At 47.0% G+C, this 26,920-nt stretch overlaps 1 protein-coding gene across 5 annotated transcripts in view; it reads left to right on the forward strand.

Annotated features, from left to right (window-relative positions):
- The first annotated feature begins 6,758 nt into the window (after positions 1–6,758).
- PPP2R5C (protein phosphatase 2 regulatory subunit B'gamma) overlaps positions 6,759–26,920 on the forward strand; it is a 149,654-nt gene continuing 129,492 nt past the window's right edge. For 3 of the 5 annotated variants that reach the window (XM_063092132.1, XM_063092133.1, XM_063092134.1), the window contains exons 1-3: positions 6,770–6,978; positions 8,006–8,071; positions 25,767–25,932. In XM_063092132.1, the coding sequence (XP_062948202.1) occupies positions 6,952–6,978; positions 8,006–8,071; positions 25,767–25,932 (259 nt within the window). In that variant the 5' untranslated portion in view covers positions 6,770–6,951. Of the gene's footprint in view, positions 6,979–8,005; positions 8,072–25,766; positions 25,933–26,920 lie in introns of all 5 variants that reach the window. The other 2 variants (XM_063092136.1, XM_063092131.1) reach the window with 2 other exon arrangements.

The following is a 26,920-nucleotide window of genomic DNA, read 5'->3' on the forward strand; positions in this document are numbered from 1 at the left end:
GTGTGTGTGTGTGTGTGTGTGTGTGTGTGTGTGTGTGTGTGTGTGTGTGTGTATAAATTGAAAGCAGGGTCTTGATATTTGCACACCCATGTTCATGGCAGCACTATTTACAATAGCTAAGAGGTAGAAGTATCCCAAGTGTCTATCGATGAATGAATGGATAAACAAACTGTGCTATATACATACAATAGAATATTGTTCAGCCTTAAAAAGGAAGGAAATTCCTACATACACTATAACATGGATAAACTTTGAGGACATTACGTTGAGTGAAATAAGCCAATCACAAAAGGACAAATACCGTAGGATTCCACTTACACAAGGTACATAGAGTAGTCAATTTCACTGAAATGGGAAGTAGAAGGGTGGTTGCCGTGGGCTGCCAGGAGCGGGGAGTGGGGAGTTGCTTAATGGGTACAGATTTCAGTTCGGAAAGATGAAAAAAGTTCTGGAGACATAGTGGTGATGGTTGCACAACAGTGTGAATGTATTGAATCCCACTGAACTGTTCACTTGTAAATGGTTAAGGTGGTAAATTTTATGTTATGTGTATTTGACCACAATTTTAAAAATTTAAAGGTGTTCTCATTACCTCTCTGTTATAACTGGGATGTGGGTTCACGCAGAAAGGCAGTCTTTTCAGGTCTCCCGGGACAGAGCAGTAACCAGGAAGGGAACCTGCTCGCTAGAGCAGGGACTGCTGTCATCTTTCTAAGGCACAGTCAAGGTTTTCTCTTCATTGTGGGGAGCTGTCCTGTATATTCTAGTATGTTTAGCAGTGTCCTTTTCTAACCCCTAGATGCCAGTAGCACCCCTCACCCACCCAGTTGTAACAACCACAAATGTCTCTACACATTGCCAATGTGCCCTGGGAGGCAATATCGCCCCCGTTTGAGAACCATTTGCTTAGAGGGTTTGAGACTCATGCAGAGTTGACACACAAACCCTACTCTTCTAATTCCACATCTCCCATTCTGCCACGAAACCAGGTTTTTCTCCACTTGCGACCCCCTCGAGAGCCACTCCCCACTCTTCTCCACCCTGCTCCCTGTCCTGGAGCAGGATATCCAGGGAAGCCTCACCCGGCTCCCTGGCCCTCTGGCTCCAGGTGGGCTAGGACCACGGAGGACACTGGTGAGAGAGGAGCGGGAGGGCAGAGAGGCTGGAGCATTTACTAGCCTGCCCCGGCCTCCCTCCCTGCACACCAGGCTTCTGGCAGCGGCTCAGCTCCCGCCTCCCTCTGCCCAGTTAAGTCTAGGAACGGGGACAGTGCCCACGGCCACTCGCCCCTGCGCGCTTTGCTCTTCTTCACCCAATTGCTTGGCCTGTGCACACCTCTATACACAGAACTTTCGTTAATTTATTTCCAACGAAACCCTTTTGACTGGGCCCTCTGTTTCTCGCCTGTTAAAACTCTGCTTCCCCTACTTGCATGTGCCCTCCCCTCTCCGAAACCTCCTAATCCTGGGTCTCTAATGCTCTTACCGTATTCTTCTCTCTCCGTCTTAGGTTATTTCTGTCCAGTCTTATCTCCTCCACTGGACTCAGGGATTTGGGAGGAAAAAAGAAAGGGATTGCATTTCACCCTATTTACACAAAAATGAATTAACTTTGTGTTGTTTCCCATTTTTTTCAATAGTTAGATACAAAATTTTATTAAAATGTGTTGTAGAATTTTCTTTTAGAACTTTCAGAGATTGCTTTCAGAACAATCTATGAAACTTTCAGATTTTAGAACTTCCGTGGATTTCTACCTTTTGGTTTTCCTAGAGAAAGTACTCTAGGCATGTTACTGCAGCACTGGGTGATGTATATTCCCAGCTTTTGGGGACTGACTGGCTTGTGGCACAGGGCCAAGCAAGGGTCTTTGCTTAGTCTAGCAGAGCTCTCTGAGTGCCCTTGGGCCTTAAAGTAATAACTTTTGGGTATTTCCTTAGACTCCCAGAACAGAATGGCACCACACATCAAATCGTTGTCCACTCGTTGACAACTAAACTTACTGAGCGTTAGCTATGTGCCAGGCACTGTGATCAGTGCTCTTGATATCTGGATAATTAATTTAAATGTAATCTCACTTAAATGTACTCTCTACGCCTCCACCACAAATCTGCAGGCAAGTTTGTAGTGGAGGGAGTCAGGTGCATGAAGAAATAAGTCCAAATTCAATAAGAAATGAGTGTTTCGTGACATTTTGGTGGAAGTGAACTGAGGAAAGGTGGAGGGAGTAGACGTGTGAAACTTCTAGCATGAGGGAGGCCTCAGGGACAGCCTTAAAGGAAGTCACTCTCCAATCCAAGCAACCCCTCACCAGGAGAGGGGAGGAGGAGGGGCTGGGAGCCCAGTGGGGCTGGTGACAAAGGACAAAGCGGGGCCGTGAGCACACCACAAAGCTGGGAGGAGACAACTGCCCAAGAAAGGCGGCATAAAGTCAGAGAACAAGTCTGAGATGTCGGGCCAAACCACAAGAAGCACTGGAATCAGTTTCTCCACACTCTAGGCACCGAGAAACACAGAATGCCTAAGACATGGTCACTACACCTAGGAAGCTGAGCCCAAAATCCAAGTGTGCAAGACTGCCTCCCTGCCCAAGGTACAGGGCGGGATGGACATGAAGAACTCCAAGCCACAGGCTGGTGTCCTGAGAGCCAGGAGAGACGGCTTTCTGGGGCAGGGAGACCAAAGCTGCATCGCAGCAGGAGGGGCAGTTTTGCAAGCGAGGGCAGGGCCAGCTGTGCCATAGGCATCTTTGTAGAGAAAGCAGTGGAAAGGGCTTCTGGGGAGAACGCAGGTGGGGTGGAGTGGTTGGTTCTGAGCAGAAGGCTATCTTCTCTCTGCTCTCATGCAACCCTTCTCCCCACAGTGAGGTGGCAGGATGCTGTGGGGCTGTGGCTCAAGGTTGCAGCATAGCCAAAGACCCCGGTCCTCTGGGAACCTCTCTGATCCTCCAAAGAGACCTCGGGGCATAAATGAAGCAATCCACCGTACAGAGAAGACAGATATGGAAAAAGCATGTCCAGGTTATTGGGGCCATCTCAAGGAAGTGTCCCAGAAGAGTGGGAATCTGAAGAAAAGGACTTTTGTGTAATATGGGCAGTGACTTTATAAACATGGAAGGAGAGGTAGCCCTCAGGCACAAGTGCACACACTCACACACACATGCACACACTAGTACGCACACACACATGCACACCCACACAGTGTCTATATCCAATCTTGATTCGGAACCCCTTCTTTTGAGAACAGGAGCTGTATGTTTCCTTAGCATTCCTGTTCACACCACAGCACCCAGTACACTGCACAATATCCAGTGTCCTCTGTGAGTGGTCAATAACTGACTGTCAGCTGATATTGGTTATGGAACGGCCCTCTGTAATGTGGGCAAATGCAAACCAGTTCAGTGGCCAGCAAGATGTGTTTCAGATGATGGTGTTGAGTCAGATTTCTCTGGTTACTATGGTTTCAAGGTCATCGGATGGTAACTAGACAGCTTTTCTGGTATCTTGTCCCTATGCTTTCCCTCAAAGTCAAAATTGACCTAATACTTGACTTGACATACAACTAGACCTCTATGCTGTATTTCCAACTGCCAACTTGGACACCTCTGCTTGCATTGTGTAGACACAGCTCAAACTCAATGTGTCCCAAACTGAAATCATCATGTTCCCTTAAAAACTTGCTCTCCGCTTGCATCCTCATCATCCACTGGGTTGCCCAAACTATAAACATTGACATTTTATCTTTTTATCCTCAATTCTGGCTCTCTGCTGCCTGAGCGATCCTTCCTCCTGTTCCTGCTGTGGAAATGCCTTACCAGCATGCACCTGACCATAACTGGGTCCTGGCTTCTCTCTTAGCCTTCATCCCCACACTCCTGTCACAGATGTCTTTGAAAATGCAAATATGAGCATGACTTTCCAGTTTAATATCCTTCAGTGATCCTGAATTGCATTCAAAAAGAAGTCCAAGTCCTTGGCAAAGCATACCAGTCTCAATCCAGAGCCTTTGTTCCTTCAGTCTCATCTATGCCATAACAAAACATCCTGTGCAGTGCTCTTTCATGCTTCGGAGCCTGACCACCCTCACCCCAGTCCTTGTAGACTTGTCCCCCGTCATATCCTTCTGATGGCTGGTTTTCTTCTGCTTCCATCCAAGCATGCAAAGAGCTTGAGGACAAGGATAGTGCCTTGCTCACTGTGGAATCTCTTGCACCATGCTTTGCACACAATGGGTATTCAACAAATAAATGTCTGTTGAATGAATGACTGATGTGCAACACTGGTTCAGGGGCTGTGATACAGGAAGTTGGTGGCATAGACTTATCCTGGAGAAGCCCTCAGCCTCCTTAGAGTCTCATGGCCACAAACCAATAGTTTCAGAGCTACTCCTTATTGATACGGATTTATACTGGGTTTATTAAATTGAGAGCATATAATACATTTTTTTCTTCTCCTGTAATAACCGAGACAGTAATTTTATTGATGAAGACACACGGGTCTATTGGTTGTCACTTATACTATATGCAGGATGAATTGTGTATATGTGAACAGTCTGTGTTTGAAGAACACAAAGTGAGTTTCAGACACCTATATCGTCCTGCACATGAGCAGTTTGAAAGAACTGACCTTCAGATCCTTCTGGTGTCTGCCCTGGTCAGAAACCTAGAGCAGGCTTAGGTATGGAAAAGTGCAATGAAGTAGTGAGTTTTGTGGCCGTCATAAGGTATCCCCTGTGACTTTTTCCAGTCTTGGCCCATATACAATTAAGAAACATTACACCCTAAGGGCAGGTAGCATTCTTAGGTCCATGCTTTCCTGCAACACTGAGTTTACCTGTCTCTGAAGTGGTGGCTGCTGGCACCTGCTCCCATCATGGACCCCTCCCAGTTCTTGCAAATGTCAACTCAGTAGCCATAACTTGCTGCCCTTTCCTGACCCCCCGGCCAATCAATTTGAGCAGACGTAGAAATCAATTAGCCCTTTGTCTCTGCTCCCCCCACCACCTCCCATCTTGGAAGGACTGAAGCAAAGGCTCATCTTCGCTGCGCCCAGCGTAGAGGCACCACTAGGTAGGCAGCTCCGGTCCAGAGGGCAGCATCGTGTCGAGAGCCATGCTTTTGCTTCTCCTCCTCCTCGGGTCTGCGTCTGGCCCTTGCAGGGCTCTGAACGTCCCTGGCTGGGACCTCCTGAAGAGCCGCGGGTTTATTCAATTGATAGCATATATTTTATTCTTTAAATGTTATTAAATTAACTAAGGGTATTGTTCCACTCACCAAATTTTTTTTAACTAGTTGTTTTGGAGAAAACATTAACCCACTTAAAACACAAATCAAAACCGTCTCTTCTACACAAACAGCTGTTTGAGGCTGTCCTCCTGACCTGCAAATATTCGTCTAGGCGTGCACAGACATTCAGACACCTCCAGGCAGAACTTACTTCCATTACCCCGTTACCTCCCACAACACTCCTCACTGGAGACCTTTTTCTCTCTCTCTCTCTCTCTCTCTCTCTCTCTCTCTCTCTCTCTCTCTCTCTCTCTCTCCTCTCTCTCTCTCTCTCTCTCTCTCTCTCTCTCTCTCTCTCTCCTCTCTCTCTCCTCTCTCCTCTCTTCTCTCTCTCTCTCTCTCTCTCTCTCTCTCTCTCTCTCTCTCTCTCTCTCTCCTCTCAGCTTTCCCATCGCAGAGCGGCATAGAATAACTGAAAACGCTTTGCCTGTCAACTTTCAAGAGCAAACACCGGGGGCTAAAGGAACACAACGATTTTCAAGTGCCCGGGTCAGATGCAGCTTCTCAGCCACGACGGGCGAGGCACCAAAGCCTCCCGGTGAAATCCGCTCGCTCCTACGGTCTTACACCTGATGCACCTCAGCAGCCTCGGAGGCCTGTCACTGGCGTCTCCAACCGTTCTGGGGATTAGCTGGACTGCGGAAGTAGTGTACTAAAAAGTTAAGCTTTTCCCTTGGAAAACTCGTCTCTCCAGCTTATTACCGAGGTGAGAGAAATCAGGAGACTCCTGCTCCTCACGCGGAGGTTCCTCACATGGCTTATATCAAGCCAAATTAAAAAATAAAGTCGCACGGGCTCAGCGGCCGCCTGGCCTTCGGGGCGGGGCCACGGTGGGCGGAGCCTGCCGGGGCGGGGCGGGGCTTAGTGGGCCCCGCGAAACCGCCGCTCGCTTGACTGCGGGGCCTCCTCTGCCACCCCCGGGCGCCGCGTGCGGACGCCCTCCAGTTCGGCGAGAGTCCCGGCGGTGAGAGACGAGAGGGGGAGGCCTCCACTGGCGCCCGGCCAGCTGCAGAAGTTGTTGCCATACATTTCAAATGGGCATTCTCCATGCCTCCCTCGTCCTCCGCGCTCTCTGTCCCGCACTTCCACAGCGGGCCACCGCCCTGTCACTGCAATCTCAGCTGCACGCCCCCTCCCCACCTCGGTTCGGCTCACCCCGTCGGGCCGCAGCACTCAGACCCTGGCCTGCCTGAGACTGACGGGAGGCGGAGCGCGGTGGGAACAGGGGTGTGGACGGGCCGGGCTGAGGAGGCGGGAGGTGCAGGGAGCGTTAGGGCACGTGAGAGCGCGCCGGCCAATGGCAGGGCGCCGTTGGGGACGGCGGGGCGGGGCCGGGAGTGGGGGCGGGGCGAGCGGCGGGGGCGGGGAGAGGCGGGGGGCCGGGGCGGGGCGGGGCGGTGCGCTGGGGGAGGGGCGGCCGGGGCGGGCCGGGGGAGGGGCGGAGAGACGCCGCCGCCGCTGCTGCCGCCGCCGCCGCCGCCACCGCCACCGCGGCTGCCGCAGCTTCTGAGAGCCTGGAAAAGGGGAAGCGAGAGCGAGCGGACGACTCAGTCCCCGGGCGGCGGCGGCGGTGGCGGTGGTGGTGGCCGGAGGGGCGCGACGGCCGGGACAGGGGCGCTGCTGCTGCGGGGGGCAGGCGGCGGCAGCGGGGGCGGCGGCCCGCACCAGCCATGCCGAATAAAAACAAGAAGGAGAAAGTGAGTCCCGGGCCCCGGACGCCGGGACGGGACGGGGATGGGGGCGGAGCGGGCCGCGCGGGGGGCGGGCTGGGGGAGGGGCTGCCCGGGAGGCGGGGGCGCCGCGGGACTCCGGGGTCCTGCTCCCCGGTCCCTCACCGTCCCCGCCCGGACGCCTTGGGCTCCGGGGTCTCGGGGGGTGGGCGGACCGGACTCGACCGAGTACCCCCCACCCTGCCACCTCTGCTCCGTGAGGCCGGTGGGGGCGGGGAGCAGCGGGATCGCACCCGAGCTGCGGGGGCCAGGCCGGGCCGCTGGGACCTGCCCGACGGGCCGGGCGTCGAGGGAAGCGCTGCCGGGCTGGGGGTTCGGCCTGGGCGCCCGCCCCCGGGCGGTGGGCGTGAGAGGGCAGGTGCGGCCGCGGAGGTGGCCGACCGAGCTTCGCAGTCCCCTGGGGAGAGGCTCCAGGGAAGGGGGCTGCAGACGCCTAGGGAGGGACCTCTGGACGGGGGAACGGAGCGGGAATGGACCCCGCTTAATGCTTATGAAGATTTCAGGCTGCTCCGCAGGGACGCCCTGGGGCTCTGAAATACTGTCATTATCCTGGGGGGCGGCGGTGGTGGCTGTGCTAGTGTGCTGCGTTTGAATGGGGGTACGTTTTTGCTTCAGATGGAGTTCAGTAGCGTTTCGCTGTCACCCCAGAAATCCTCACTCATAGAGCTTAGGGTGGGAGGGAGGAAAGGGCTGTGATGTGGATCTTTCAGCGTGCCAAGAGCACTGTGTAATATTGGGTTTGTCTGTTGCCGGTTAAAGTTTTCAACCCCAAATAGAGATGAAGAAAACGAAGAGAATCTGAATTTGGGGGTTGGCGGGGTATCATCGAAATATTGTATCTCTAATCTGTGATGTAGAAGTTTTTGATGGTAGGGATTAATACTATCAGAAGCTCTAAATTGTATGAATCAATTTTAAAACTACATTGTGTGTATCTGATGTTTAGCAGTCTAAAAATTGAGACGACTAATAGATTTTACTTGTTGTTTCCTAGGAATCACCAAAAGCAGGGAAAAGTGGAAAAAGCTCAAAAGAAGGGCAAGACACAATAGAATCAGAGGTAAGTGTCCTCACATATTCTTTGTTTTTCATGAACACGTTTTAACTTAGGATAGAAAAACTAAGAGTGATAAAACCCAGGGTCTTCTAAAATGTTTCCCCATATGAGGTTTTTTGGTGGTGTTTTTTATAAATCAATTTTAGTTATTTAGATATCTACTGTTCTGCTTTGGAAAAATATTAATGATTTTATGAAATCTGTGCTTATCTGTGGAGCTGGTATTTTTAAGTTCATTCCCCACACCTCAAACCTAGCAGCCCTCCTGTATGGACCGGTCTTGTAGTGTCTCTGGTCAGAGTGCTGTCATGTTCCTGCTCCTTTACAAGCTGCCAGGGCTCTCTCAGTGGCATGTTCTTTCTTCCACCACCCTTGTTTTCATTTGTGCATTCTCTGCTGCTGATATCCTGGGCTAGCTACTTCTTTCTGTTGATGTCTGGTCTCTTGGCCTCTCTTCCCAGTAGCATTGGTATTATTTGATTTATCTAGTTTGGTATTTTTGTACAATCTTCTATCATCTTTTGCACTCTTTCCCTCTCTGCCTTCGCCACTTCTGACTTTTTTTCCTTCTTGACTTCGAGCTCATTTAAGGGACAGCTGGGATGCTCAGTGAGAATTGCATCTTCCTGGTGCGTTGATGTTGTGCGTTGACACAGTTGAGCCTTGAGAGGATTTGCAGTCACCCCTTTAGTTTGCCTTTTCTTCCTTGTTAGTAGCTGTCATTGAACTAGAGCACCTAGAGCCAAGAGTTGAGCTTTGTGGACCCAGGCAGACCTAACAGGTTCTTTTGAATTCGTGAGTAACAGAGAAGCTGCTTAATTTAGTGTCAGTTCTCCAGAGCTGGACCATTGAGGTCCCTTGTCTTATCACAAATGACATATTTTCGTCTGACCCCCTTCCTGTAAGCCAAATTAGAATGAGTTAAGTTCTGTCTGAGAAACATAGTTAACTGGCGATTATCTGCAGTAGATGTTTTTTTTTAGCCTCAGGTTATCTTTTCCCTATCATTTGTTCTATCTAAGCCTCCCTTCCCTTGAGCTGGTGGTTTATTCTAGCAAATTGGTTGCCCTCCCCAAAGCAAAAAGCGGAAATCCAAAAGGTTTCTTAAATATCAATAGTTGGGATCCTTTGTGCCACAGTCTTTCCTTACCCTTTCTTTACAGCAGACAATCAAGTTTTACTGTGGCATGCTTGGATTTAACTTGCTTTGTATTAAATTGATTTAGATGAAATTTAGTTGCTCTACGGGGTTGTATGCTGAATGCTCTTTTTGATCTGTCATTAAAACCAATAAGATTTCCTACTGTTCCCCAAACCTTTCTTGCTAGCATGCCTGTGTCCTCTTACTATTAGGGTCACAAAGGAATATCAATGTGTGTGTTTCATTTACTCCTGTTTTAGTAGAAGAACCTGGCTATAAGGATGCATCATGTCAAGTTTGAACCTGAAAATTCCATCAGTAATTCAAAGATACCAAAACCACTGCTATGTAAAATGCGTGTTTTTAAGGTGGACTGGGTTCGTAGGCCATCAGTTGCATAAGACTCTAGAGGTGTGGCCTGCAGTGTCCGAGTGTGATGCCCCACAGTCTTTTTGTATTTTTTTCTAGTGCTACTGTCTAAGCTGGAGCCACAGAGCTTGAAATTACCACTGAAAAATACTGAAATTTTGGGCCCTTCACTCCTTCCTCATAAGGATACCAGAGGCAACATGGCATATTAAGCATGACACTTGGCAGATAACTGTGTAAACTATTTTGCAGGAATACAAATTGAGGCACTTCAGTTCGTCTGAACTTTGAGTTGACCCTTCCTTTTTTATTATTGTTTTCCTCCCCCGTGAGTCTTCAGCTGGCTGCTTCTTTTCTAGTTCCACCCACTTCCCAAATATGATTGACTCACACAAGTGAATTAAACCATTATCGCATACTTTTTTCCTCTCCTGTCTCTCAGTATTACTCTTAACTTGAATATTTTAACCTGAACAATTTAAATAGGTTTGCTATTCCCATGCTTCTTTTAAACCCTTTTAGTATCATGTCACCTCCCCCATCAGCAGCCGTTCACATTACCCTGAGAACTCACCTGTGGTAGGACGGTTACCAGGCTCGGGCTTCACAGCCTGGAGAAACGCGCAGAGCAGGTACCCACCCAGGGCAGAGCAGCCAGGCGTGGGAAATAATCCCCACAGAGAAAACATTCAAGAACTTTGCCTGTGTTGACTGAACACACTACTTCAAGTGTGTGAGAGGTCTTTATGATAAAATCCTGGCTGGCTGTCATCTAGCCCCACAGCAAACAAGGCAGCAAGTGGCAGAACACTTTTTGGTTAGAACAAGGAAACGTTTGATGGCGTGGGATTTTTAGTAAGGAAGATGAAGTCCTGGAGTAAATGATAGAGGGGTATAGTAGAAAATATTTTGATCTGAGAATTAGAAAATAAGAATGCTGATTCTTGTTTTGCCATAAATGATGTCACTTAAATTGTTTGACCTTGTTTCCTCATTTCTAAAATGACTTGATGAGAGTTTAAGATTTGGCCATTTTTAACTTTACAGAGCAGATTATGCACTACCCTTCTTGATAGAAATTTTCCCTGCAAGATGTATGGCAGGGTATATCTTTCAGTGTAACAAAGTACTGTTATAACTGCTGCTGCGCAACTTTTGCCTTATTCTAGAAATTTCTACTCCTTGAATGACATATATTAGTATATTTTTCTTTTGTTCTCTTTGAAATAAAATGTTTAAATTTGACTTGATTATCCACATGTGTCCTGGAAATAAAGGTCTCTGCCAAGTTCTTACTACTGGTTTATTTCATAGCACACCTTTAAGGAATAAGATCACAAATGGGATCATTGGACACTGGAAGTTAGAAAATCCTGAGATTGACAGAGGGAACTCATTTTTGAGCAGCTGTTGTCAGTGTAACATTCAAATTTGTGGAAACATGACTAGGCATATTTCATAAATATTTATGATCTTGATAAATTGCTCTGAAAATCCTAAAGTCCATTTTGTAGGATCAGATCATAGGATGGGGCTGTTTTTTTTTAAATTTGTGTATTGTGTCCAGAATTACATTTTTAAAAGTGTTCACAAGTACCTAAATTTTTTTGTTCGTAGATAATGGCCAGTGGACAAAAAAAAAAAGTTAATGCTTTTTGTGAAGTGATTTGTTTGAAGCACGTTAAAGGTTGTTTGAATGTTGCTGTGTATTTTACATATCCTGCTTGAGCTTAGTTTTGTTTGAAAGTCTGTACAGCAACCCTTACATAATAATACCTATTGCAGAAAATAAAGCTGAACAATATTCTCTACAACTTGTTGGCTTATTTTGACACCTTCTACCTTTAGTAATAACTTCTTTCTTTTTATAAGCTGCCCCTTTACGTCTGGCTGCTACCACCCCCTGGTGTTCTAGAGCTAGGGAGGCTGAGAACTGCCTCAGGTCACATAGGTGCCAGGTGACAGAGTACTTTTTTAGAAATTAAAACTGAAATTTAAAAAATATTTAGTAATATCACACCCATTAAATGTTAACGTTAAGTAACATTTTTATATTAAATATCTTTTCAAAAAAAATTTTTTCACTTTCTGTTCACTGTCTCTGTAGCAGGAGTTTTAAAGTCAGTTAGAGGACGACAGTGGCTGTAGCAGGAGTTTTAAAGTCAGTTAGAGGAGGACAGTGAAAGTCGCTTTGTTAGGATGTGTGTTTTCTGGGGAGACCAGCATGATGGTTGTGGCCTCAGAGAGTCCTTGACCCGTGCCCACAAAAGACCAAAAGTCACCGTCCAGAGGCTCAGTTCTGAGTTCGGGGATCTCACTGAGATCCCCTCCCACCCCTCATTTTCCCTTATTCTCTTCCCAACTTTCTTCCATACAACCCTAAACTGAACTTCAGTGAAACCCAAAGACTAAGAGCAGGAGTACTTAAAAATCTTTTTTGAAATCCATGTGTAAGTAGTATGTAGGAAATAGAATTCCCTGCCTTAATTGCCGCGTCTCAGTCCGCTCTCCACAGTGCCTCCCCATGTGCTAGAGCCAGGTGCATGGGGAAGGGAGGCGCTGCAAAGAGGGTAATCAGCTGCAGATCAGCTTACGGCCTTGGGGCGTGGGGAAGTGGGTCTTCCTTGAGCTGCTCCCTGCTCTAGCTCCTGCTCCTGCTCTGTGTCCACAGGTATCTCTGTGTGACCCCCACTGCTCTAGACCAAAGGTCCCAATCTCAACCTTTGACATGTGGCAACAGTGATTTTGTTGTGGGGCTGTCCTGTGGTACTGTGCTTTGCAGGGTGTTCATCAGCATCCTTGGTCTTACCTACTGCATGCCAGTGACCCCCACCCCTCCAATTGTGATAGCCAAAAATGCCTCCAGACATTTCCTAATGTCTCCTGGAGGACTAAATCACCCCCTGCTGAGCCACTGCGCTAGAAGAACTCCCTTCACAGGAGATGTGCATTTGTGTGCCTGGCACATATTCTTCTGAGTGTAGTGAAGTCCTGAATGGCAGTGCTCAAACAAAAGGGGGGTCGCCTCTTCACACTCTTCAGTTTTTATTGAGGACCCCAAAAGCTTTTATGAAGGTACTTCAAAAAGTTCATGGAAAGTTTTAATTCTATTTTTCCACAAGCTTTTTGAAGCACCCTTGTATTTAGGTGGGTTATATCTATCTACTGGTAAATCATATTAGAAATTAAAATGAAAATTTTAAATACTCATTAATTCATCTGGTAATAAGAATAACACCCATTACACATTAACATAAATAACATTTGTATGAAAACTATTTTTTTTTTATTTTCTGAGAAGTGTGGCATTGATCTACATTTTGTTTTTGCAAATCTCTTTAACAACTGGCTTAATAGAAGGTAGCTAACCATCTAGCTTTCTCCTTCTGCAATCTGCTTTGATATCACATACGTAGCCTGTGAAAAACTCCACATAATGATGGTTTAAAGGACAGGCCATATCTTAGTGTTATTATTAAAACAGCTTTTGACCTCATGGACCCCTGAAAGGGTCTAAAGGACCCCACCTAGGGGTACTCAGACTATGCTTTGAGAACCAGTTTTAGAATACTCTTCCCATATTCTGGCTATCTGAATTCTTTCCTCATTTTGCTCTGACTCAAGTTCATCTATTCTGAAATTTAAGGGATTCTTTTTCTCACCATGTTAGACAGTATTTTTCTCCTCTTTTAAATTTGTACAGCACTTTTTTTTTTTTTTTTTTTTTTTTTTTTTTTTTTACTAAATCAATTATTTGTTTACATTGCCTTGGACGACCTTTATTTACCTGTGGCTTGTCTCCCTAACCAGATTAATTCCTTGAGGACAGCAGTTTAACTTGATTGTTGTTTGTACTTGCCATATATATTAGGATCTCGAGAGTAAGTAAGTGGTTGGGGATTTTAAAAGTATCAGGAAAAAGGAGAGCTTCAAATCAGTTAGATTGTCGATTTTTCTGATACTGTAAATTAGCAAAAAAAAAAATCTAATTTGTTAAGAGGCTTATTTCTTTATTACCTTTTTGATCCTCTAAGGGAATTTTAATGCAGAATTTTCATTCAGTATAATTTGTTTTAAATTACCACTGTACTAAAGCAGAAGATTATGGTACTTAGGTATCTTTCCAATGCCCTATGAAAGTTTTAAGAAGTATTTTGTTTTTAGCTTGCTTTTACATATTAGTGGAAAGAGTGTAGTCTCATAAGATCTTGGTAAAAAGGTCAGTGATGAAAAGTATCACCTCATAAGATCTTATTTTAATTAAAGCATTTTGAAATAGGCTTTTCATTTAAATGCAAGGTTTTCATATGACCTTTGGTGCTTTATATTTATTAATTTAAACTTATTTGGGGAAAGTTTCTCAGTTTTAGAAGTTCTATAGGTAGATATATGTAGATACAGTTTTGTTTTGAGTACATCTTGTTCTGTGCAAGCGCTGTGTTGAGGATTGGAGAGGGTGAAAAGAATAATGTCGTCCTAACCTGTTAAGAGCTTCAGTATTAGTTGTTTCTGTTGTTTGTGGAGTGTGACACCTGTTGCTTCTGGACATTGAGTGTACTTGGGAGTAACTTGGCCCATCGTACCTTGTAGTCGTTGAATGGATGGGACAAGATGGAGCTAATTTCATGGAAAGAGTCACTGGAGCTTTGGATAAGACAGTTGGATGCTTCAAAGCATCTAAGCAGACACAGGCTCACCATTAAATTACAGAGTTCCAGAAAGCGCGTTGGACCTAGGGTGTGTGTTGTAGTTGAAGCCGGTAGACACGTGATCAGTCAGCATTCCTCTCCTTCTGCAGTAAAAGCTCCATTACACAATATGTCGTTCTAGAAAGAGTTCATCGCGTGAATGGTATACAACAACCTAAAGCTTTCCGGTTCGTGGAAGCAGCTCAGAGTTCCTATGTTAAAGCAGCTACAGAGTGAATGCAGACCTGCAGCTCTGCCACACGGTGGTGAGAGGCTTCCACCTGCCTTCATAGAGGAAGGAGCTGGTTGAGTCAGTCTGCCACCAAATCACAGGGAAAATTCACCTGGGAGGTTTCAGTCACTGAGTCTCCATGTTGCCTGTACACTGGGTACCTGCCAAAGGTTAGGGTACAGACACTAGTCTGGTTTGGCACGACATTAAATTAATTATCTTGCATTTTCCTATCAGTATGTTGTGTTAAGCAAGGAGTGGTGCACCGCTTCTTGGGCAGGTTTTAGAACAAGTCTGCAGTGAGGTGCTGCTTCCCAAATCCAGACAGTCTTGTCATCTCCGTTTTCTCCACCTGGGGGAGTAAGAGAATAAGCCTGGAAATTAAACACTCCAGAAAAAAAGTGCTTTATGAATCTGAGGACGTTGGGTTTTTCTTCATCTTATCTTTCTTTTCTTTTTTTTTTTTTAATATAAGGTTTAGCCCGGCCCTAAAGAGATTGGTTTCAGACACCCTGCAGCCTACATGTGTTCACTCTGGCCAAATGCCTGTTTTGCCAGTTGTAGTACCAAAGTACTGAGGAGCTCTGAAGTAAGTTAGACCTGCCTGGGCCAAGATGTTAGCTGTTTGCCACAAAGAGCTATTTAATTTAAGCCAATGAAAACTTGAAATTAAATTATCTAAAAAATTCAGTTTCTTGGCTGCACTCGCCACATTTCAGGTGCTTAGTCACCACGTGCAGCTAGCGGCTACTTTCTCCGCCAGCAGACATAGAACCTTTCCTCCTTCACAGAAAGTTCTGTTGGACAGAGCTGCCTTATAATAATTCTAATGTGAGTGTATTTAATTTAATTTAACTTACTTTGCTAGCTATCATTTTTCTTAATATGAAATATCAAATTGAAGGTTAAATTTAAACGGAAAGGAAACATAAATTGGCAAAAGAGAAGGAAATAGATAAAATTAGGGAAAAGAGGAAGGCAAGAAGAAAAGGGAGTGCGACTGTGAGAGGGGAAGGAGGCTGCCCCCATGGTGGGCCTGCACCTGCTACCCATGCATGGAAAACACCCTGTCCCATAGGAGTATGATCTGGAGAGACCCAAGAGAAGCCACAGCCTATTTCCTTCCCTTCTTTCTTTTTAGACATTTTCTCTTATTTACTTATTTTGGGGTCAAAACACACATGGTTAGAAAATAAAATAGAAATCTATAGTTTCCCTCTTCCTCTGTTCCCATTCTCAGGCCTGTTTTGCAGAGCAAACCTCTTGCAACCGTCCTACTGATTAGCATCACCGTCTAGGACACATGAGAAGCAGTATCGTGCAGCAGAGGGTGGGCTCTGGGGTCCCTCCAAGTGATTCCTTCATTCACAGCCATCTAGCAGGTGCATTCTGAGATCCTGCTGTGCTGAGCGTTGTGGCCGGTACAGTCCCTGCACTCATGGAGTTTGCCTTCGTTGAGGGTATGAGCATGGAGTGCTGTGCTGTGGTAGTGTTTCTAAAGGGCACTGGTGACGCTGGATGTGAGAACATCTCACATCTGGCAGAGCGATGGTGCTGGGGCTCTCAGCACCATAGTGGCAACCAACACTGTACTCACATGTTTCCAGACAGCCCTGGTGCAGCAGGCCTGCCTCTGACAGCCCCTCTGCTAGAGACCAGAAGCCTGCTTCACGTGATCAGGGATGGTCTCACCAAGGAGATGACATGAAAGGTGAGGCCAGAATGTCAAGAGGGAGCCAGCAGTGCACAGAGCTGCAGAAGGACGTTCATTCCAGGCACAGGCCGCAGCTAGTCCAAAGGCCGTGAGGCAGGGGTGGGCTTGGTGTGGCCTCTGGAAAGAAGGCCAGTTGGCTGAAGAGAAGGGAGGCTGGGGAGAGCCAGAGGGATGAAGTCAGGGAGATGGGCACCGGCAAGGTGGGGTAGGATCTTGTAAGCAGCCATCAGCAGAGTTTTGAATTTATTTTTATTGTAAGGATGATTGGGGCACTTTGAGCAGGGCAGTGAGATGATCTGACTTAAGTATTTTTAAAAATCTCACTCTGTGGGGAACGGGGGGCAAGAGTCGAGTGGGGAGACCAGCTAGAAGACCCTGCCTTCTCAGGTGCGTGGCTTCTTTGTTCACACACGCAAGGATGAGGCACCAGCACAGCCGGCTGCGGGCTCTGGACATGGCTGGGCTTGTCAGCTGACTGCTTGCTTTAGAGGCCTTAGCTGCAAACTGGATGTTGTTGCTTTCAAACCCTAAAGGCCAGAGGATTTTGCTTTGAGAGTCTGGCTCCTACATTAGCAGCCTTAGTTTTTCCTAGACAGTGAGGTTTGTTTAGAGCATCCCTTTGTTCTTCTAACTAATGCCTAGTTCACCAGTGTTCTGCAGAGGTGGGACGGGGGTATAAGGGTGGCTATGGAGAGATCCGTATTCAAACCCAGAATTAATCTCCTTTCCAGCCCCATATCTCACTGTTGCCCTCTACTCTACCCAGAGTGTCCAAGTCCTCGGCCTCTGGGGGCGTCTTTGGGGGCAGATCACCTACCTTCTCCCTTCGGCCCCACCTCTTCGTGGTTTCCAGATCAGAGCTGCATCTGTGGAATAATCTTGTCCTGAGATGCATCAATGACTCCCCCTAGCTCTTTTTGTTATTGGCGGCCATAACGTTCCTCCTCCTCCATGATCACTTGTCATGCGGGCTCACGAGGTTTGCTGACGAGTGTTAGTGCATGGACCACCTTGATCAGGAAATCGCTCCTGTGCTTCCTTTATTTCTACCTCTCAGGCAGGAATCGTTGGCTTAGCACAAGAGTCAGCAAAACTTTTTGTGTTAAAGGGCCAGATATATGAAATATTGTAGGCTTTGAGGGCCAGGTGGTCTCTGCTGCAGTTACTCAACTCTGCTGTTGTAAGAGAGCAGCTATGAACAAAAGGTAAACAAATAGGTGCGGCTGTGTTCCAGTAAAATTTTATTTACAGAAACAAGCAGCGGGCAGATGTGGCCCATGGGTTGTAGCTTCCTGGCCGTGGCCTAGTGGAATCCAAATCAGGTTCGGTACTTAAGAGCAACTCTCCAATGAGACACGGGGCACCTTGTTTCCTTGTGGGTCTCTGTCCTTGGCCCCTTATCTGAAACCAGCCCTGGTATGCTGTGGAAGAGGTGTCCTCTGTCTTTGACTCCACTCACCATCTAGCAGTTACTGAGAGACCAGTGATTTGGCCCTGCCCAATTGAGCAATGTCTTACATCTAGTTGTGAATTTTTAGAATTGCAGTGTTTGAATGAAGGGAAAGAGGCGCTTGTGTAGTATAGTGACTCCTTATATGGTAAAACTTCTAGGAGTGAAGCTTTGTCACAAAATCCAGTTGTCTAGCTGTTTGAATGAAATATTTCAAAGTATAAAGTATAGACACCGACAAACATCTGTGTATCTGCTGCACAGGATTTTTTTTTTTTTACTCCAAACTTATGGGGTGCTGTTGCCTGGCGGGGAGTGGGAGGGGAGGCGGGGCGGTTGCCACCAGCACCTGGACATTCAGGCTTAGTGTGTCTCATGTTAGAAACTGCAAATGGGTGCTTTTTCCTGAGCATGAAGGAAGCCTCTGGCTTCTTGTTCCCTCTGCCTTGGAAGTGCAGCCATGCTTGTTGGCTGCTGGAGAAGGCCTGGGGAGAGGACTTTATACCCCTGAGGCAAGCGGTGCCCTCTGCCTCTGCACCTCCCTGGGAGCCTAGCACTGGAGAGACCCTGGGAAGGGGAGAGGAGGGGACAGCTCCCACTTTACTGTTGTAGCTTCCATTTGAACGGCCAACAGTGTCTAACATAGCATCTCAGATTGTCCTGAAGCCTCCACATTCCACCTAGAAAATGCGGCTGCTACCTAGGTATGCAGGGACTTCGAGACAGGCGGGGGGCTGCAGTGCTCCCTCAGAAACCTCTGGACACCACCGGCTTTCAGTGGTTTCTAACAAAGGGAAAAGATCAGCTATTTTGATTTGAGTTTATAAATAATTTCCCACCACACACATAATGAGGCTGAAGTAAATCAGGCTGTCGCTCACCTCATTGAATGAATAGACAAAAACAAAACTGTCCGTCACCTCCATTCCAGAAGAGTGACAAAAAAAGGAAGAATCAAGTCTTTTTTATATTTACTCAAGTCAGGTAACTAAACGGTACCATACTTCTTTACAAAGATTTCTTGTTTTATTCGTAAACATCTAAACTAAAGAGGCACCATGACATTTCTCACTGAATGCTCAGCCAACATTAATGCCTTCTCTGTGCTGGAGAGCAGTGACCCTTCTGCAGTGCATGTTCCTCACTGGCACTCATGGCACCCTCCTGTTTGTAATAGTAAGCCTAGAAGAATCGAGGGTGGTCACAGAACATTTTCCTCGCCCTGAAATGAAGCCCCATCCCCATTAGGCAGTCACTGTTCACTTCCCACTGCCCCCAGCCCTTGGCAACCACTGATGTACTCTCTCTACGGATTTGTCTGTTCTGGACGTCTCGTGTAAATGGAATCATGCAGTATGTGGCCTTTTGTGACTGGCTTCTTTCACTTTGCATGATGTTTTCAAGGTCCATCCATGTTGTAGCACATATCAGTACTTTATTCTTTTTTATGGCTGAATAATATTCCATTGTTTAGGTATAATACATTTTGTTTCATCAATTAATGGACATTTGGGTGTTTCTACCTTGTGGCTATTGTGAATAATGCCGCCATGAACATTTGTGTACAGGTTTTTGTTTGAACACCTATTCTCAATTCTTTGGGGTACATACCTAGGAGGGGGATTGCCGGGTCATGTGGTAATTTTATGTTTCACTTACTGAAGAACTATCAAACTGTTTTCCACATCAGCTGACCCATTTTACATTCCCACCAGCAATATACAGGCATTCCAATTTCTCCACATTGTTACTAAAACTTGTTATTTTCCATTTTTTTAATTATAGCCATTTTAATGGGTGTGAAGTGCTATGTCATTGTACTTTGTGTTTATAGTTCCCTGATGGTTACAGATGTTGAACATCTTTTCATGTGCTTGTTGGCCATTTGCATATTTTCTTTGAAGAAATGTCTGTTCAAGTCCTTGCCCATTTTTTCATTGGTTTGTTTTTCTATTATTGAGTTGTTAGAGTTCTTTATATATTCTGGATTCTAGACCCTTATCAGATATATAATTTGCATATACTTCCTATTCTGTGGGTTGTCTTTTCACTTTCTTGGTGCACAAAAGTTTTTAATTTTTATGACATTCAGTTTATCTGTTCTTTGCTTAGTTGCTTATGCTTCTGGTATCTAAGAAACCATTGTCAAATTTAAGGTCGTGAAGATTTACCTCTGTATTATTCTAAAAGATTTATGGTTTTAGCTCTTATATTTAGGTCTTTGATCCATATTGAGTTAATTTTTCCATAGGGTGTGAGGTGAGGGTCCAGCTTCATTCTTTTTCCATGTGACTGTCCAGTTGTTATAACACCGTTTGTTGAAGAGACTATTCTTTCCCCCATTGAATTGTCTTGGCTCTCAATTCTATTCCACTCATCTATATATTTATCCATATGCCAGTGCCACACATTTGTATCAAAATGCTCTTTTAATTACACTTTGTCTGGGAGGACAAGTAATTTGGTATTGCTGGAGCATCAAGTGTGCATTTGTGCCGTGGAAGCAGTGGTGTGAAGAGTGGGCTTAAGGAGTTAAGAGACAATGATTGTGTGAAGAAGAGTCAGCAAGCCCTCAAGCTACTGCATGGGTGTCGGCAAATAAAAGGGAAAGGAGACACAACCCCTCCTGTCAAACAGCTGAACATGTAAAGAGGTGTTAGAAGTAGTCATGGGATTCAGAGCATGATATAAGTATAAGGGAAATACTTTAAGAATATCAAGGAGATGGTTGGCTCTGACTGCATGGGTGTGGAGGTGGGGGAAATATTAAAAAGAAGTGGCATTTGAGCTAGGTCTGAAGGTTGAGTATTTCAGAAGCTTGGGGGCAGTTCTTGGAAGGGGAAGATGATATTTCATATTGAAGGAATAGGATTGAAACAGGACATGGTCAAAGAACATTTGAGAATCTGAGAGAAGCCGGGCGTACCTGAAATAAAGCATGTGTTGAGAGATGAGTCATGGAAAAGTAGGTTTAGGAGAGACAGTGGCTGGCCTTGAATACCATGCTGAGGAGATTGAACTTTCTCTAGCAAGCAAGGCAGTAGGGAGCCATTGATGTCTTCTGAGCAGGAGAGTAGGCTGACATGGGATTAGAAAGGCAAATCTGGTAGCAATATAAAAATATGGTACGGGAAAAGATGAGGGAAGGTATATTCTGATTGTCAAGAGTAGAGGTAATGGGGTTAAACCAAAGAGAATTTTTAAAAATTTTTATTACAGACTATTTTCCCATATACAGGAGTTGGGGGAATAGTATGATGAACGCCAGGTTCCCATCTCCCAGCTTTGACAAGTCTCCAGCACATGGCCAGTCTTGTTTTATCTAGCCCACCCTGCCCCACACACACACTTTCCTCTGCTCATACTAGATTATTTTGAAGCTAATCTCAGCCATCATATTTTATTCATAAGTCTCAAATATGTGACATCCTTTGATAAGGATTTTACACAGAACCAAAACTATTATCACCCTTAAAAAAATTAACAGTAATTCCTTACTATCAGCATATGCAGTAAGTGCTCAAATCTTTGCTGCCCCTCCCCGTTTTTCAGTTGGTTTGTTTGAGTCCAGATCCAAATAAGGTATATATATTACATTTAGTTGTTATATATCCTGAATTCTTCTTCGTTGATATAGACTCTGCCTTTTTTCTCCTTAAAATTTAGTTGTTAAGTTGCTCACACACATTTGAAGGATGTGATCTTCAACCAAGAGTGATTTTGCACCCCAGGAAGCATTTGGCAATGTCTGGAGACATTCTTGGTTGTCACAACTTAGGGGAGGGAGCTGCCTGCCTCTGGTGGGCAGAGGCCAGGGATGCTGTAAACCTCCCACAGTACACAGCACAGCCCCCAACAACAAAGGACTGCCTGGGCCGAAACGTCAGTAGTGCTGCAGCAGAGAACCCTGCTGTGATTTCCCTCATATTCCCTGTTTTGCACATCACAGCCCTTAGGTTGTTAACACGTTCCCCTTTCGGTGTGTTTCCAATGAACTGGTGGTTATACCTCCAGGCTTGATCAGATCCAGGCTGGACTTTTTTTGGAGGCAGAAACACTTTTTTGGTGGTGTGTCACATGGTATCACATTTTCTCTGGCACATAAATGGTGGCAGTTTGGTCTGTCCATCATAAAATTGAAGAAGGGGAGAATTTGGAAAGACACTGGAGAGTGAAATTGCTGGTGTGCGGGGTATAGGGAGGATTGGAGGTAGGGCTTTGGGATCAGCCCCGGAGTCAAGTCCACGGACTGGGCCAGGTGCAAGTCTGAATGCAGCGATGGCCCCACACTCTGAACGTTGGTTTCCTCCTCTGCAAAATAGGGATGCCACGACGGTGTGGGGTGCTTGGGGATGAGATGCAGCCGGCCAGCCTGCTGCCCTGGCCCTGTCTCCCCTTACTGGTGCCACGAGGACAGGGCCACGGCCGGTCACTCACAGTGCCCAGCATGGAGCGCCTGGGGACCGTCACAGGCCGCGCGGGAGGGCAGCGTGTCTGGCCGCGGGGGGGATTCTGCGTGGGTGGCGTTCCTTGGGGCACCCACCGGCGCGTGTCGTGTTGGCCGCTGATGTCTGGAGCTGGGGAAGAAGAGCAGCCCCTTTTCTCCAGGCACTGCGCTTTTGTCCTCTGCCCAGCGACCCCTTCGGACCTTCCTGCCTCTCCGCAAGCTCGACCCTCCCTTCGCTCCCTGTATGGCGATGGCGTCTGACCTCGCACCGTCTACACCCGCGCGCACGGAGCCATCGCGTGCCCGGCAGCCCCGCCGCGTCCTGTGGCGCTGGGCGGCGAGCCCGGCTTCGTGCTCAGCTGCCCGTGCCCGCTCCTGCCCCGGGCGCCGTGCCACCGCCTGCCGCGTCTCCTCCGGCTTCCCGCGGCGGGGAGGCAGGTGGCGTCGCCTCTGGAGGACGCGGGCGGAGGGAGCTCTGCGGCCCTCGTCCCGTCCACGTGCGCGTGGCCGCGTGGGCGCCTGGCACCGCTGCCGTCCCGGCCACCTGTCTGCCTCAGCCGAAGGCTGGGCCTTCTCTCGGGCCCTCGGGCCCGCAGCCCGCACACCGCCTGTCACCCCACTCAGTCAGGGCCGCAGATCCCGTGGGCGCTGGAAGAGGCTTCCCAGGGCACGGCGCCTCGGGCCGCCTGGTCCTTTAGGGAGGCAGGTCTGTGCCTGTCTTCCCGTGCCCTGCAGTGGAGTGCAGAACTTGTCGCCGGGCCCTGCCGTCCCCCTGGCCGGCTTGCTGTGCCGGGCCACCATGGAGCCGACAGCCGTGTCCCAGCCCGGCGGGCCTGCCTCCCGGTGCTGCCGGCCCTCCTCGGGGACAACGACGTCCACCTCAGGGTCTGCACGAGCGAAAAGTCAACTGTGCGGGACTGGATGCCACAGACTGGACAGGACATGCTGGACGGGACACGACACAGCACGACGTGACTCCACTAGGGAGCTAAGGGAGTGCCGTGTCAGGCCCACCGAGGGCTGAGGAGAGCCACCCCGGGGGACACGGCGCGCGGGGCGGGCCAGCAGGAGGAGGGCACTGGGGTCGTAGCCGCCCGCAGCTGGTAAGCGCGGCCGCCACCTCCCTCTTCCAGAGGCCCCGTGAGAGGCGAGGGCAGCAGGGAGCCGGCAGAGGAGCCGCTAGCGTGGGTCACAGGTCCGAGGGCCACCTTCTTTCTTATTTTGGCACAGTTGTAAAGGTACCTCAGCTCGTGTGCCTGCACCCGGCTGTCGAGTCCTGCGGCCTGGACTGATTTGGGGTGAGCAGATGGCCAAGTCCTCGCCCTGGGAGCTGGGGGCAGGGGGCAGACGGGCTGTCTTCCCCGAGGGGAGGAAGCAGTGCAGCTGTCTGCCAAGGTCACCACGTGTGCAGCTGGCCGCCCAGGGTGGGAAGGTGAAAAGGACATAGCAGCATTAGCCTACTGGGACACAGGTATATGTAATTTAACATTTAAAACAAGGACAGTTCCTAGGAGTGGCTTGTGGTGTCAATACCAGGGTTTTTGGAGGGGCATCTGGAGAAAGATGAGCAGAAAATCTCCACAGCAATTCCGTGGAGAGGTGAGTTATGGATGGGGTTTTTAAGGAAAAAAGACCGGTGCTTTCATGATGGGGTGGAAAGAATGAACATCAGTGTCAAAGGCCAAGAAAGCACATTTTGAGGAAGAAGCCACAGACTGGAAGCAAGGGAACCCAGGCTCCTCTCTCCCAGGTTGGAATTCTGTCTGCTATTCCGAGCAGTCTGTCGTCTTGGAAAACTCTTTTCAAGCATTTTTAAGCACCTTATTTTTTAAAAAGCAGCTCTTAACTGCTTAGTGAAAATTTCATTCAGGGATGAGAGCCAGTCAGTTGGGGGTTCGAGTTGGTGTCTCTGCTCACCTTCGCCCCATGTGATTGGAATAGGCTTGCGGTTTGTGTCTCTGGGATGGAGCATAACAGCCTTTTTGAAAAGCAGATGTGCAGAAACAAACTTTGTTTCTTTGGGCAGACTGGAGGGGGTGGGGTAGGGTGGGGTGTACCTTGCATACCTGTGTACCGCTGCAGCTGTTGGCCACCACTGCTGGGTGATGGTGGCAGTAAACGGCTGTGTGGCACTTCTGCTAGCAGTCACTCAGAGTGCTCCAGCTGAGGAGCTCAGAGCACTGCTGAGCTCAACGAGGTCCCCTTAGGCTTGGGTGGATGACAGGGGACCCCAGTGGCTCTTCAGCATGGGCCCTCGGACTCTCCTCCACCCCTTCTTGAGTATTTTGAACGTTGCAGGTCAGCTGTGCAGTCGTTGGACAGCCCTACTTGTTGCAGTGCATCTGGAGATGAGCACACAAATCTGGACATGGGAGAGAAGCTAGAAAAAGAGCATTTCCTGAAGCTCAAGGGGAAAGCACCTTTATATAGCCCTTACTGATTTTTGAGGGCTCAGTGGTGAGCTAGCAGGGAAACCTAGCATTTTATGAGGTATTGAACTGTGTTCATTTCCTGTTGCCTGTTTACAAATGACTACAAACTTAGTGGCTTAAAAGAGCACAAACTTATTATCTTACAGTTCTGGAGGTCAGCAGTGTGAAACAGGGCTGAAGTTAAGTGTCAGCAGGGCTACTCTCCTGGAGGCCCTAGAGGAGAATCCTTTTCCTGCCCTTCCCAGCTTCTAGAGGCTGTCTGTCCTCCTTGGCTAGTAGCCCCTTCCTTGTCTTCAAAGCCAGCAGCATGGCATCTTCCAGTCTCCCTGACCTCAGCTTCCATCATCTCATTGCCTTCTCCTGTCTGACCGTCCCTCCTACAGGTCTTGGAAGGACCTGTATGATTACATTGGGCCACCTGGTTAATCCAGGATAATCTCCCCATCTCAAGATCCTTGGCTTAATCACATCCGCAAAGTCTCTTTTGCAAAGTAAGGTCACATATTCACAGGTTCCAGAGATTAGGATGTGAACATCTTTGGGGGGTCATTATTCAGCCTACCACATCATTCTATACGGTACATATTTGGAAATCAAAAGTTTGAAGGACAATATAAGAAATTAGGTATATCTGTGAATCTCTGAAAATCTAGCATTACTAAAAGTGGAATGTAAACCTCACACTCTAACTCTAAGGAATTATGTTGTCTACAGTAGTGTGAAAGAGACTATCTGATAGAGTTTGGCTGTGTTGTCCCCACCAAAACTCATGTGGAAATCTGATCCCCAATGTGGCAGTGCTGGAAGCTGTTTGAGTCATGAGGGCGGTTCCCTCATGAATGGATTAGTGCTGTCCCTAGGTGGGGGGATTAATGAGTGAGTTCTTACTCTATTAGTTCCCGCAAGAGCTGGTTGTTTAAAAGACCCTGGCACCTTTCTCTCTCTCTTGCTTCCTCTCGCCATGTGATCAGCTTGTACCCACCTGCCACTTTCCACCATGAGCAAAAGCAGCATGAGGCCCATGCCAGATGCGGCTGTCCCAGAATTGTAAACCAAATAAATCTCTGCTTTATAAATTACCCAGTGTCAGGTATTTCTGTTATAGCAACACAAAACAGACTAATACACTATCCCAGAGTAAAACTTTTATATATGTTTTTTCTGTATTTCAATTGTGCTGTAAGATGCAACTGTTTAACGTATTCATTTGTTTTTGTTTTGGAAGCCAATTCCCAGCAGGAAAAACAGCCTTGTTGCTGTCCCATCTACAGTGTCTACTAAAATAAAAGTACCAGCCCCTCAGCCTGTAGCGAAGAAAGACAAACGACAAAATTCTTCAAGGTTTAGCGCAAGCAATAATAGAGAACTTCAAAAACTGCCATCTTTAAAAGGTAATTTTCATTTGTCTTTTAAAAGTTAAATGTTTGCTGTTTGGGAGAAGGAGTAATGTTTTGATAGTTTGCTAGCTTCTTATGCCTTTGCAGTGTTTATGGTTAGTACTATCATCTTTTCTTCTGTACGGAGGTTTTTTTAAGATTGAACGCCATCAACATTTACTCAGCTAACATTTTAAATTCCAGAGCTATTTAAGAAAAAAATCTAGTAATTGATGCATTATAGGAATAATACACTAAGAAGGGAGGAAAAACTTAAAATATTTTCATATTAATTGTAATTGAGCTAGCCAATTTTTCTTTTAAATGATTCTCTTTCGTTTGTCTTAGAACTCTAGCAATTCAGAAGGGCGTTACTACAAGTAGAGTAATTGTAAAAATTATATTGGAACCTCTTCATTTTTCTGATGTTAGAGAAGTAAGAACTGTAGCCGTAGGACTTTATGGACTTTCTTTGTTATGAATCATTTGGAGATTACCTCTTTCTCAGGCTTCCTTATTTCAGATTAGTCAGGGAAAAGTGCTCTTTACTTTGAATTTCCCCCAAAATGGCATCGTCACTCCTTTCTATCTGAGGGTGTTCAACCCCTGAAAGTCTTCCTTTAGGAGATTTTGAGGTTGAGGTACTTAAAATCTAATCAAGGAAAATAGGGTAGGGCCCTAAAGTCAAATGTGAACCTCTGAAAACCTTTATATTTACTAAAATATACAACTAGTATAAATAAATACTTTTTTAATACCTTAAATTTGTAATTATGGTCTTTTACGATTAATTTTCATTGAGTGTGAACTCTGTTAGAGCAGGAAGTTTGTCGTCTTCGCATCTGTATTCCCAGTGCCTTTCATACTGCAGGGCATATAGCAGGAACTCAGTGCAGAAATGCAGGGTGGAGGGGGGAAGAGGGTTGGATGGATTGAGGGGTTGGGTGGGTGGATTTATGATGAATTTCCTGCCCCTCACTCTTGCTAGAAATCCAGGCTCTCC

Source organism: Cynocephalus volans, chromosome 3 (assembly GCF_027409185.1).
Source record: "Cynocephalus volans isolate mCynVol1 chromosome 3, mCynVol1.pri, whole genome shotgun sequence".
Taxonomy (NCBI): domain Eukaryota; kingdom Metazoa; phylum Chordata; class Mammalia; order Dermoptera; family Cynocephalidae; genus Cynocephalus; species Cynocephalus volans.